The sequence below is a fragment of the Halichoerus grypus genome, chromosome 4 (assembly GCF_964656455.1).
Source record: "Halichoerus grypus chromosome 4, mHalGry1.hap1.1, whole genome shotgun sequence".
In the NCBI taxonomy this organism is placed as follows: domain Eukaryota; kingdom Metazoa; phylum Chordata; class Mammalia; order Carnivora; family Phocidae; genus Halichoerus; species Halichoerus grypus.
In genome coordinates this window covers 186,206,494-186,220,359 of record NC_135715.1, presented here as the reverse complement: position 1 = coordinate 186,220,359, position 13,866 = coordinate 186,206,494, and the positions used below count along the sequence as shown (strand labels likewise).

Genomic DNA, 13,866 nt, shown 5'->3' with positions numbered 1-13,866 from the left:
CACTGGACTTGACAGGTGGCTAAAGGGCAGGTTATTTCTAAGGCACGTGGACAGAACTTGGACATGTGGGGTAAGATGCTCACATAGGTACATGCAAGGGCCCTCACTGAGTTGGGGGGGGGCATGGTGGAGACAGCAAAGAGGGGACAGGGAACCAGGACTGACAAGGGAAGAGGGGCAGGCCAGAGGCAGACCCTCTCCATGTGGCCACACTTCAGGATGGAGCTCCAAGGAGTCTACATTTGAACCTAGGTACACAGAGGTATATTTAAACAAGAAATATATTTTATTTGTCATGAACATATTTTATCTAACAGTTTGTTAGTTTGATTTATAACTTCTAAATATTTAATATAAAGTACGTGTGCCTCCATTTGTACTCTTGTCTTAGGCCCCACACTTGTCAGGAACCAGCCTACCAGGGATCCAACTTAGGGAAATTCAATACTGTGTACTCAGGGGAGAAAACAAGCAAGCAGTCCAATTTTCAAAATGCTCTATTAGTTCCCTTAACATTCCAGTCAATGACAGCAAACTTCAGTGTACACAGGAGATGGGAGGTTTGTAATGCGCTCAGCTCCCAGGTGTCTTTCAGGATGAACTCCTTACTCCACTGGCTATAATTTTCATGCTTAAAAACCCATGTTTTTCATACACCGGGTCTCTATTATAATTGAGCTCCCTCAACTGGTATGCCAATGAAGAAACAGTTATTCTTTCTAAAGTAGAGAAAATGCTAGTTATGCTGGACTTCCTGAGAGATTATCTGTCTCTAATGTGGCATATTACTAAGAGATTTCCCTGGGTAATTTTTACGATCACTGAATGTGATTTTTGCCTTATGAGCAAAGTCGGGAATCGAACACCATGTAAACTGTGCTTCCACAGAATGATGAACCTGCTCCTGCAGCTAAGTCACTGCCTCAAAGCTGACCCTCAGTTGTACAAAGTACCAGGGTCAGAATATATAGCATGGTCCGTCAATGGAGCAGAACAGGATTCAGAAAGAACAAGGTGACACATCAGTGATACTTTTTATCTAATTCACTAGGTAAGATGCAACTTGAGATACAAATGTGAATCCTTGACTTCTGTAGGGCAAGGGGAAAAAAAGAACTAAACTGAGCTTGAGACTAGGCCTTAAGGTTACTGGAACACCACTACCACCTGGGAAGCACATGACTGAACTTGTATTCTCACTAAACTTGCCATTTAACATCATGAAATATGTTAACTGAAATATATATATGTATTCCATTTCCTCATCAATAAGCTCAAGTTTATTCCTATACTCTCTTCCACTGTTAAATCACCTATAATTCTACAGCTATCCTATTTACAGCAGTCTGGAAAAGTCACGTCAGGAATTTGAGAATATTGCTCTCCTAGCTTTGCACAATCGAGCCTTATCCAGAGACCTCCTGCTAACTAGATGTCAGAGCGAACTTCCCTGAACAGCAGAGAGCCTGGTAAAATGACATGCACAGAAGAAAGGATATAAAGACCCAACGGTGAAGAGCCCTGTACCAAGTCCTATCACCTGCAGAAAAGTGAGAAAGTGAGAAACTCTGACCAAAAGAAAAAAGCATTACACTTTTTTCTTTTGGACAAATTTGCAGATTAGCTCATGCAGTAGATCGAAAGTAGATAGCATATTTGTTTGGGAAAGATTAACTTAAATCAGTGGAAAAACCCATAAATCCCTTTCAGCTATAAACCAAGGGCGTCCAGCTCCAAGAACTGGTGGGTGTCTGTGTGGGCTCAGCTGCTGGCCACAGCCCTAGTAACAACTAGTAACAAATACCATCCCCTCCACTTGCAGTGAGAGTGTAAGACTGACAGAAGGGGCTGTTAGCCAAAGGCAAATTTTGCTTATTTAAATTTGAAACAAATCCTTGCCCATCCTCGATTTTACTACTCTGCTTTTTAGTTAGAATATATGATTTCACTTTCAGAGCACATCTAAAAAATTAAATGTGACATTAAGTTTATTATAAAGTTATTGAACTTACCGGGGAAGGAATGAAGGCTTCATGAAACTTCTTTGGATTAATTCTCAATACACCCTTTAAAATAAAAAAATAAAATCTGTGAAAATTTAACTAGTTATCTACCTAGAAGCTTTCCATACATACGTTATTCTCCAATAAAAAGTGTTTGAATTAATTAACAGCTCAATCTAGAAAACAATTTAGGCCTAGGAGAACTACTCATTAAATGCATGAAACATGATTTCTACTGATGTCTGCAACACAGGGTTCCATCAAAAACTGAAAGCCCACACTGGCACCTGGCTGTGAACAGGCAGAGGTGAGAAGGAAAAGAGCTTGGCATGGAGTGGGAAAGCAGCAGCTACTGGGATTTTATGTGCCCCCGTATGCTAGGCTTCATACTGAAACCTTTAAGACAAGATTATATGGGGATTACGTCTCACTACATAATGGCCTTTTTTATTCACTGAGACCTTGCTACGCCTGCTTGTTTCTGTGACAATTTTCAAAGTGATACAGGTTGATTTCCAACCTGCATACTTAACCTTGAGAGACCAGATGCATATTTTTTTACTCTGGCCCTTCTGCAGAGCTGAATGAGTCAATAATTCAAAATGGTCCAGAACCAGCTCTTAATGTAAATGGGAATCCTGGCTCCGACAGCCAGGCCACCCAGTCTGCCTTCAACTTCATGTTATTCCAGCACCAAATCAGGGTCTGCTTCTATTTACGCACAGGGGTGCAGGTGGGGGCCGTCTTCAACAACAGTTCAGTATTTTAGGCTCTTGCAGGAAGCTGTAACCCTCCCAAGGTTCCAGCTGCATTTGAAGGCCACTGGAACACATGGAGAGAGGCAGTTATTTTCCTAAGAGCCAGACTCAAAGGGTGGCTTGAGAAAGTGTTTTAAATAACATTTTCCCCCTAAAATGTTGAAAGACTCAAAGATACATTAATTAATAAAATAGGTGAGGGCATAAAATAAAAGAGAAAATAGTTCTCCCCTTCACTGGTGCACCATGTATGCTTAAATTACAAATGTCCACGCAACAGCTTATACTACTGTTAACATCCCAAGTAGACTTAATTCAAAATATATTGAATACTATATTCAAGACCCTGAGACAATGTGGAGAGAGATGATGACCAAGCTCAGCCCTTGTTTATGAAGTAAAATATGAAGGATGCTGTAAGTGAGGATACAGCTGACTTTCAAATGGGGGCACTAGGAAAGGCTCCACAGACCGCGTCTGACCTGGTCCTTGATGGAGGAGACAAACTTACCGATAAATCAGAAGGGAAATACAGGCAAAGAACACCATGTAAACAAGAGTGCTTAAGAGGGCAAATACTCTCCTCCCATCATGCTGTAACTCTGCTTAGGGTAAGAGATAGAGGGGGCGGGAGACAAGGCTGGCAAAGCTCTCCGAGGCCAGACCCTTTTCATGAATGTCACTGTAATTTCACTTCTAGAACAGCTGTTTTTCTGTTGGGGGGAGGGAGACAAAAGGCTTATTACATTTATCCTAAACTTTCACCCACTCATTCAACAAAATTTCTTGAAGACTCACATGGCAGGCACTATGCTAAGTGATGGGGACACAATGGCAAGTAATAATAGTCTGCCCTCACAGAGCATAGTGTCTAGTGAAGGGAAGACACTCCAAATAAATCAAGTCCATTCACTCAAGTTAAATTTTTTAAAAATTCATTTTCTCATTCCAGGCATTGCTTTCTGACCTAAGGTTTGTTTTGTTTTTCCCCCTCAGTTGCTATTCTTCTATCATGCCTTCCAGTTCAGTGAATGATTACAACCGCTATACCACAGTATAGAGGTAAGAATGCCTTCTGCTCTCAAAGGACCTTTAAGTACAGAGCATGTAGAGAGTCTAACGCTGGGCTCAAAGGAAAGAGCTTGCTCAGGGCTCTGTCTAAGCTCTATTTAAAAGAATAGATATTAAAGATTCTACTCTTGATCCTCTATCCCAAACATCCTGATATATAAAAGCATACAGGGAAAGACAGAAGCCTTGTTCAAGAAAAACATTTGCAGTTTGAGTGGAGCATACTCTTAAGAAATGGACCTCAGGAATAGACTCCCTTGGGAATGCAAATCGTACTGAGGAAAAAGAAACTCTAACAGAATTCCACAGAAGACCAGAGTCCACCCCACAGCCTGATGAAAGAAGCTGTCAGTAAAGCATGTCAAGAAATGGTCTTTTTTTTTTTTTTTAACACAACATAACAGGTTTATATTTAATTTTTAGTACTTCTCATCATGGAGATATTACTAAGTTAATACAAAGGTTTGTTTTTTTTTTAACATTAAATCTCTTCTCCATTTCAATGTCAATATATTTTTTTACATTAAATTACATATTGTATCCATCTTAACATTAGATATTTTTCTTACCCCCCCCAAGAAATAAAAATTTTATTTCTGACTGACTGTATTTGATATCTAAGTACAATTTTTTTTTTTTTTTAAAGATTTTATTTATTTATTTGACAGAGAGAGAGAGCACATGAGAGGGGGGAGGGTCAGAGGGAGAAGCAGACTCCCTGCTGAGCAGGGAGCCCGATGCGGGACTCGATCCCGGGACTCCAGGATCATGACCTGAGCCGAAGGCAGTCGCCTAACCAACTGAGCCACCCAGGCGCCCTATCTAAGTACAATATTAAGTTGGGAGTTAACAAACAAAAATCTAATAAAAATATGGAGAAAAGACTCCTCAGTGATGGAGGAACTGGCAGTTTCCTAGGATTCTGGGCAAGGGTTTTCTTCTTCCTATTTCATGCGCTTTGAGAATTCCGAGAAACTATGAAATAATATGTAAATTTCAGTCATCTGACTTCTCTTTCCTCTAACTAGCATATATGAATTATAGACTGCTTTTTCATTGCATTATTTGTTGTGAAGAAAACTTTTTTTTTCCTATTTAACAAATATTAATTTGTTCCCATTTACAGGGAGACAAGAATGGAAAATACCCTATTTCTTGGGAACCTTTAGACATTAAAGCTCAGTTTTTAACCTCAATAACACAAAGGTCTTCCAGGCAAGGTTTGATACCGAAGGCCCATCACAGTCACAACTGTCCATTCCTCTTTCGTGCATATACCCCCAAACAAGCGCAAATGCCTGTAATGCTGAGAGCCACACCTAACAAGAGAGCGACTGCATCTCCAGCTTCTACTGCTTCACCAACAGGCAGCACCAAAAGCAGTGAGATGAGGACCAAGAGCAACTGTGTTGAAACTGAGGTCATGATGTTGGGATCTTCAGGTATCTTGATCTTGAAGGCTGAAGGTTTCAAAAAAAGGATTTATGTATAATTCTACCTGATTTGAAATAGCCACTTCCTGGAGTTCCGGATAGCTGAGGCTAAGAGGTTCCATGTGACAGAGCCTTCCTGGAAGCAGCCAGTAGAGGAATGGCAAAGAGGGGGGTTCTCCAAACTACCAAGAAATGGTCTTTTAATTAAAAGAGACTTCCAGCAAGATTTTGTCTTACTCACCTGCAAAATCCAGGACTTCCATTTCCACATTTTTATGACAATCACCTAATCTACTCCAATCCCTCATCGCTCATCTTCCTCCTCAACCCTTTCCTAGGCCTGGAACTTGATCAGTAAGGCTCCTACATGCTCCACCCTCTTTCTGAACGCTCCTGTGCTCCTTGACTTAACTGAAACCTGGTGGTCCCCTTGATATGATCACTTCCCTTGAAGTGCTCTCAAAGGGAGTCTATTTTATCTCCCCTATCCCATGTGTCTCAAGGACCAGAAGAAGAAGGTTCCCCCAAGCTTCCCCATTGTAACTTTAAAATATTTTTTTTCCTCCATTCTTGATCAAAATCTAGATCCTCTGAAGATCATGTCATTAGCTCCTGCTATACCTCCTCAGTGCTTTCACTTCAAACCTTTCCACTAATGTTTTGACTCGTGGCTCAGTGTCTTCCTCTGCATCGCCATTCCTATAAACACTCATGGAGCTTTGCATCCACGTGGTTGACCAGACAACCCTAGCCGGCCACTCCGGCCACCTTTTCCTCCACCCACCCTAACCACTCTCCCCCATGTTCACTGCTGTCTCTTGGCACCATTGCTAATGATACCAACTCCAAACATGAAAACTCAAATATCACACTTTCTGATCACAATCTTCTATCCTTCCATCTCACTTTAGGTAAAAACCCCACTTCAACAATTCTTTGTCTTCACTAAGACTTCCAACCCATGGACCTCACCACATTTTGTCCCCACACTATGTTTAGTCACTTCCTTGGCCACTTAGTTGCCATGGCCTGTCATTACCTCCTGCCCTTGCAAACCCTGAGTCTTGGGCCACTCTCCCTCTTCTATTCAACTAGCAAGCCCTCACTCTCAGTTAACCCCAACTATCTGCCTTCTCCACGCTCACACCCAAGGAGCTGAATGTTACTGTAGAAAAATACCACACAACGGGGCTAATAAGCCTAACTTGGCAATCACAAACATGTTTTATTTGGCTTACAGGATGTTTGAGAATACTTAAAGCAAAGGAATTTCACACATAAATATGTATTTCCACATTTTCTTTAAAAACCAGCTAACCCTCCATGGCAGCAACCACCTGAGTTGAATAACAAACGCTTCTCTTATAGCAATAAAAAAAAAATCTCAACACTTATATAAGTATACTACATGTTACACGCTGTTTTAAGAGCTTTATATCCATCAACTAATTTAACCCTCAAATCAATCCTATGAGGTAGGTACTACTGTTCTCCCTTTTACCAATGAGAACACCGAGGTGCTGCGAGGTGCCCACCTGTGCACCACATTCAAGCCCAGCAGTCTGGTTCCAGAGTCCTCACTCGTAACTGCCTCGACTGCCTCTGCTTGCCACGGTCATCACCAGGGCCTCTTTGCTCATTTATGCCATCTGCTCCCTTCCCCCAGCACCCCAGCACCACCTTCCAGGCCTCTGTCTTCCCTGTCTCGGTTAATGGCAACATCATCCATCTAGTGGCTTGACTCAAAACTTAGGAGTCCTGCTTTATTCCTCCCTTTGCCTCACCTTCACATTTAAGCCATCAGCTTCCTGCCAGTTCCGGCTCCATTGCCGTCCGTTCCCCACCATCTTCCCTGCCACCACCCTTCTCTCCTTGCCCCGTTTACTCTAATGGCCTTCCACATTCTCACCCAGCTTCCACTTGAGTCTATTCACCTCACAACTGCCAGAGAGATGTTTTTAAAGCACAAAATACATCATGCCCTCTCCCTACTGAAACTTTTCAGTTTTAATAAAATCCAACTCTCCAACACAGCCTCGCTGTGGCGGCTGCCTGACTCTCCGGCTTATTCCCGTATCGTCCAACAGCTCCCTTCATGTTCCTCAAAAACACCAAGCCTTTTTTCTGCCTGCCATTCTTCCACTAGCTGGTCTCTCTGCCTATGATGTTCTTTGCCTAATTCTCCTGAGAGCTGGCTCATTTTCACCCTTCAGATCTCAGCTCAGAAATCACCTGCTCAGAGCAGCTAACCACCCCATGTAAAGTGGCTCTCTCTAATTCTTCATTTTTCGTCTTTCTTACTTCCCTAGCAGCGCTCAGCACATGCTGTAATTCCCTCTTTATGTCTTTGGTTGTGTTTGCTCATCTCCCCCAGTGAATCACCTATCTCACTCACTGGTATATCCTGGCACTTAGTAGACAGTCAAGAAACATGAGCTAATTAACGAATGCTACAGAGCTGAAGCTCTCCCACCAGCCCTGCCAGTAATTTTATGAAGATCATCTGTGCCTTCCGAATGGCTGGGCAGTCCACTGTAATGTCACCTCTATTTTTCTCTTTAATTCATACCCAAATGTTCTCCAGCTGATTTCAGTCTTAACAAATGGTGACGGTCCTAGAAACTAACCCATCCTATCCTATCTTCCTGGACTAGGAATTCTTATAACGTCCGATAAGAACTTTACACCAATATTCTATTTTAGGGGGAACTCTGATATCATGCCTCAGGTGCTCTGGGGCATCAACCTGAGCCACCTTCAGCCAAAGCATCACCTGAGATCAGGAAACCAGCCAATTCTACCATCATACCCATGTTACTGTGGTCATCACCCCAAACCTGAGTCCCCTCCAGGCCTATCCCATACTTTCATTTCTCCCAACACCTCCTATAACAACCTCCTATACTGCATCTATGGAGAAAGGATGTATGTATGATGTGAGAACTTGTCTACAAAAAAAAATTTTTTTTTCAAAATTACATGTACATGATCATGTGTTACTGCTGGTCAGTTCAAACACAGGAAAGAGATTCCTTTGGTCACTATGGATTCCTCATTCCCACATAGGGCAAAACACCAATGAAATGTCAAATTATTGTTCAAAGTATTGAAAACAAAATAAAAGTATTATTCTACTCTTATTTTTAAAATATCTCCTTAATATCTCTCAATAAAAGTTTCTTCTCTGGATGGGGAGAAAAAAAGGGATGTCACAATATACTTAAATTTGAATATAAAAGTTAACAAATACTTACAAGTGTATCTAATAAGTTTACTTTTCTCCAACAACATCTAAATAGCTTTTCTTGTCTAGCTTTTTATCTTACCCATCAAAGCCTGAACACATAAAGTTCATATCAGAAAGCAGATGGACTCTGTTTCCCTGCCTATGAAAATCTTATTTACAGTGTTGTATATTTCACACGGTGACCTCATATCTGGAACCCATTCCTCTCCCCATCTGCAAAGAACAACTGTTCTCATCTGTGGGGGGAGGCTCTGGCTGCAGAGTCTCATGATGTCACAAGCCAGGAGGAATCACTTACAAACTCCTGGGAAAGAGAGTTGTTATATTGATCAACTTTTTGTTTTGTTTTAATACCAGCAAAGAGTTGCTTCAAAAGTAGAAATTAATAGGAAGGAGCAAAAACTGTATCATTCCAGAATATTTTCCTCATCCTATCTCTATAAATTCTATAACCAAAATTATAAGCAATTTTTCTTCCAAGTTACAACAGAGTTTCCCTCACCCTTCTTCAAAAGACAGTACCCTGATCCTTTATTCACTCAGTAAATAAATATTTATTCAATATAAACTTATTACATATCAATCAAATGTCACAAACTGGGCTAATTTGTGGGAATAAGATACAACCCTCCCCACAAGAAAGTGAATGGTCTATTTGAGGAAACATAAATACCAAGAAATGGTAATAAGTTTAGAATAAAGGATAAACAACGAAGTCAGATTCAAGAAAATAGTCATGGCCAATTATGATTGGAGAATTAAAATAAGGCTTCTCAAAGGGGTAACATTTAGGTAGGGACTTAAAGTTCAAGCACAATTACATCAAGATAATGGGAGAAAACATTCCAAGCACTAGGAACAGTGTGTACAGAGTCATGAAAAAGCAAAGAGCAGAGTTTTTACAGGAAAGGTCTTAAAGATCAGGGTGACTAGAGCAGCATGTACCTGAAGGAGAGTGGCAGGAAATGAAAATGGGAAAAGCACAAAGGGTCCTCATACATGAAACAAGATGAAGGCCAAGAAACTTGTACATAAAATGGAGCTCAGTAAGTGGATTGAAGGATAAAGAGCAAATGAACGGATTAATGAAGGGACAAATGTCCAAATGCAGCTTCAACTGTCCTAAGAGAGGCCTCGTCAAAGAAATCCAAGAGAAGTTAAAAAAAAAAAGGGGGGGGGGCTAATGGTACCTCTAAAATCAGAAAGATCAACTCGTTTCTTAAAAAGTTTTCCATTCAAGAGTCAATAAAAACACTAATGCAAAAAGACATGAGCACCCCATGTTCACTGCATCATTATTTATAATAGACAAGTTATGAAAACAACCTAAATGTCCACTGAAGGAGGAATGGATAAAGAAATTGTGGTATACATACACATACACATACACACACACACACACAAAATGGAATATTACTCAGCAAAAAAAAAAAAAAAAGGATGATATCTTGCCATTTGTGACCACATGGATGGACCTCAAAGACATTATGCTATGTGAAACAGGTCAAACAGAGAAAGACAAATACTGTTGGGTCTCTTATATGTGGAATCTTAGAAAACAAAATAAAAAAACCCTCAGAGATAGACTGGTGGTTGCCAGAGGAGGCGGGGATACAGGGCAAAGGCAGAGGGTAAATGAAGGGGGTCAAAAGGTTACAATCAAACAAAAAAAAGAATCTACATTAACCATATGTGCACCTGACCACAGGTAAATACAAAAAGGTGATTAAAAAGGAAAAGAAGATGACAGTATCTGTTCACTGGCTGGATCTTAAGCCAAAACAAATACAGAAGCTGGGCTCTCAGAATGAGAGAAATGAGAGAATGTGTTCAGAACGGAACACAACCAACATTTTCAAGTGAGCCAGGTAACACATGGCAATGCCTCTAAATCCAATCCAATAATTATAAAATACACTTAATTCAAAGAATATGTGCCCCTATCTCACTCTCCATCTCATCATCACCTACTTCCTGCCTCATATTTCATGCCTAAGGAGACCAAAGCTGCCTTACTCCACAGTTTCACAAGTCACGTTTTCATCGGTGCTACAACTCTCTACCTCCTTCTCACACACATATCACTCATGTAATAGGGCCCAACTAGTCGTCCTTCAATATCCACCAAGAAGTCACCTCCTCCGGGCTCCCAGTTCCCCCCACCACCCTCCCATACAGCCTGCTAACACTTTTATTTGAGCACTTACTGTTTATCCCCAAATCATCCATTCACATGACTGCCTGCCCGCACTGGGCTGGGAGCTCAAAGAACAGAAAACTGGTCCCATCTGCCTTCGTCTCGAGAGCATCCAGGCACCACACTCCCAACCATGAACTGTTCCCGGCTCACAGTAGATGCTCAACAAACTTTTGCTGAGCCAAACCACTGACCTAGCTTGTAAAAGTATTCTGTAAACTATAAAGCATTCAACAAATATTGTCTGGTGCTGTTTAGTGGTTCCTTTTCAAGCCTAGTCTCCATCATTTAGCGTCCACGTGCTCCAGGCAAACTGAACTCTCAATGCTCCTTACAGCCAAACCCTATTGCCCACTTCTGTCTTAGTAGCGCACACTGGTCTCTCTCCGTCTGTAAAGCTCTTTCTCTTACCTTCACTTGTTCCAACTGTGCCAATTCATGGCCTGGTCCAAATATATCCCTTCCAATAAAACATTCCTAGACAAAAAAAAAAAACAAAAAACTCCTAGACAACCCTAACTTTAAGTAATGGCTCCTTCCTCTCAAATCTCAGAGCACTTGGTCTGTCTGTCTTGTGCCGCTTACCACCCCGAACTGCACTGTAGGTGTAGAAGTGGGAAGCCCTGTGCCTGCTCTCACACCATGTCCCTCAAGCACACAATATAGAACAATAAACAGTTTAATGAGCAATAGATTACTTCTGATTCCACATAGTCAAGGAATAGCCACCTCTTATGTTTTAAGCACCTGGATAAGTGTTCCTCTCTTCAAGCCGTCTGAGACATCCTCCTTGGACATGTAGGTTTCAAATATGCTCTTTTTCTTCCCTCGTATGGACTTGTTCTTTGACTTTTTGTCACCTGGCGAAGCACCAACACCATGTGGGCCAACCACAGAGGACACACCTAGAAACATGAGGCAGCAATCAACTCTTTCCTCAACCAAACATCTCTGTATTTTTAAACTGGAGACATTTTACCTCTTTTTTTTAATGTAGAAAGACTAATAAAAGAATGAAATGCTCGGATAATGATTTCAAATAGTCACAAAAAGGAAAGAATGAGTAAGGAAACATGAATAAAATGTACAGAGATGAGACTTAAGTTTTAAATCAGCACCACAACATGCACAGAACATAATCTGAATAATGGGTTCAATATGCTTTGCTGCTTATAGACACAAACTTTTTAAAATAGGAATTACTAAAAGATTGTCTCTTTTCTGGAGGAAACCAAACAGCTGTACTCAATATAACAATACATTAAGACAACAAGAAACCACACTTAATTCTAGAATAAATAACATGGAAGAATAACAGGTCACCAAAAGAACTATAGTGCCCCTCAGCCCTAAGATCCGCCCTGCGCCTCCATTCCACCATGACTTCATTTCAGGTCTCCAGTTGCTAGAATAGACTCCATTTTCCTTTTGCTACCTCTGGGGGTCCCCAGGGGCCGGAGGTTCAGCCTGCAGTCAGGATGGCTCATTACTGGTTCCAAGGTCGCCTCTTCTCTCCAGATCCAGAGGGGGCCTCCACTGCTCAGCTCAGAGTTCCTCCTGCCTTGTGTAGCTCAGTCGTCACTAGCTGGAACCAAAGAGAGACAAGTGACTGACGAGCAGTTAACCTGTAACCTCCTCTGTGCTCTCAGAAATGTAGGACGCGCGTGATAAAAACATCAGAGGGGCGGGGGGGGCCTCCTGGGTCCCAGGGTCACTTTCTCCTAGGCAGTTAGACAAGCACACCATCTGTCCTCAGTTTCTTTTCAAGGTATCGCTAGCCTGTTTGTCTGGGCCACTTCAACTAAAAACCTCCACAAACAGGGCAATGAGGCGGGGATGAAAGAGTTCTGCAGTTCCATTTGGCTTCGAAATGGATAAGAGCGGGAGGGAATAGAATTTTGAAAAAAGGTATAAAGATCTGGAATCTCAAGCTATAATGAAATAGGTACTAAAGTAGGACTCAAAAGATGCAGCACTTACTAAGTTTCATGTCAGACAAATGACGTTCATCTATGAAACCAAGTAAATTAATTCCTTTGCAATCCATCAACAAAACCTAATTCACTGCCACAACCGGATATCCAAAACTATGCAGGGAACCCCAGGTGGTTCACTAGCTTTCAAAAAATGGCAACACTGCAGTTAGACATCTATTTCCCTACTCTTACCTGACATCACTTCAAACCAATCATCTGTCCGCAAGCTCAAGGCAGCTGCTTCTAAGGAATATACGGCAGCTGCCTGGATCAGTAGACTGGAATCCAGGGCCCTGGAGCTGGCCCCCGGCCTTCCACCTGGATACTGAACACATCAACACAACTTCTACTTTCTACTCTCAGCTGGCCACCAGCCCAGGGATTCAAGCCTATACTTGCAAATTTCCAAAATCCTGGTGGGCAGGCTTCTTTCCCATAAAATGGATCAAGATGTCATTCTCAACACTAGCTTCCATTTCCTTCAAATTTCCCACACACATCCTTCACTGCAATGACATCATTTTTCTTTAAAGTGAAATTAATACTAACTCAGGAAAAGAGAAGCTACAAAGACAAAGGGTAATAGGCCACTTAGCAATACACAAAGAGATTCAGGGATAAAGTAAAAAAAAAAAAAAAAAATGCAAGAAGGAAGAGAAACAGATGGTCTTAGATAAACAACAAGGTAATGGGAAGGGCACACAGAGGAGGAGGCCAGACTCTCTGATCGTTTAATTCAGAAGGCATTCATCCACTTATTAATTCAACAAATACTTGGACAATGTACTATACTAGGCACAATGAAGAACACAAAAGCTAATTAGAGTTATAAAAATCATGTTGAAATAACAATACAAGTTGGGAAGTGATAGCACTCGATTTTTTTAAGTATGGGTAAATGTACTTATGATGGAAGAAAGTATCTCTGGGTCAGGAAATCTGAGAGAACTTCAGGAAAGATGTGAAGGAAGAATTGAGAATGTGAGAAAAGAATGCTGCTGGCAAAGGAAACAAAAGTAGAGACACAAACAGAAAAACACAGGCAGGTTCTTACAACATTAATTCCATTTGGAGAGAGTCCAGTATGAAGGGAGGCAGTGGCAAGGAAAATGAAACAAGTTGGAAGGTCTAGAAAACCAGCCCGTTTTTCAAAGGCAGTAGGGAATTTCTGAAGCATGAAT

General features: G+C 41.3%; 2 protein-coding genes across 4 annotated transcripts in view; both read right to left on the bottom strand.

Annotated features, from left to right (window-relative positions):
• DIS3L2 (DIS3 like 3'-5' exoribonuclease 2) overlaps positions 1 to 13,866 on the bottom strand; it is a 351,578-nt gene that overhangs the window by 285,445 nt on the left and 52,267 nt on the right. For 2 of the 3 annotated variants that reach the window (XM_078071456.1, XM_078071457.1), the window contains 4 exons: positions 12,145 to 12,294; positions 11,457 to 11,614; positions 11,121 to 11,186; positions 2,013 to 2,066 (listed from right to left, as the gene is read on the bottom strand). In XM_078071456.1, coding sequence (XP_077927582.1) covers positions 2,013 to 2,066; positions 11,121 to 11,186; positions 11,457 to 11,614; positions 12,145 to 12,196 — 330 coding nt within the window. In that variant the 5' untranslated portion in view covers positions 12,197 to 12,294. The remainder of the gene's footprint in view (positions 1 to 2,012; positions 2,067 to 11,120; positions 11,187 to 11,456; positions 11,615 to 12,144; positions 12,295 to 13,866) is intronic. The other variant, XM_036069241.2, reaches the window with a different exon arrangement.
• Positions 4,997 to 5,257, bottom strand: LOC144381532 (small integral membrane protein 30-like). Its single transcript, XM_078070007.1, has one exon. The coding sequence runs from the start codon at positions 5,255 to 5,257 to the stop codon at positions 5,078 to 5,080; it is 180 nt and encodes a 59-aa protein (XP_077926133.1). The 3' UTR covers positions 4,997 to 5,077.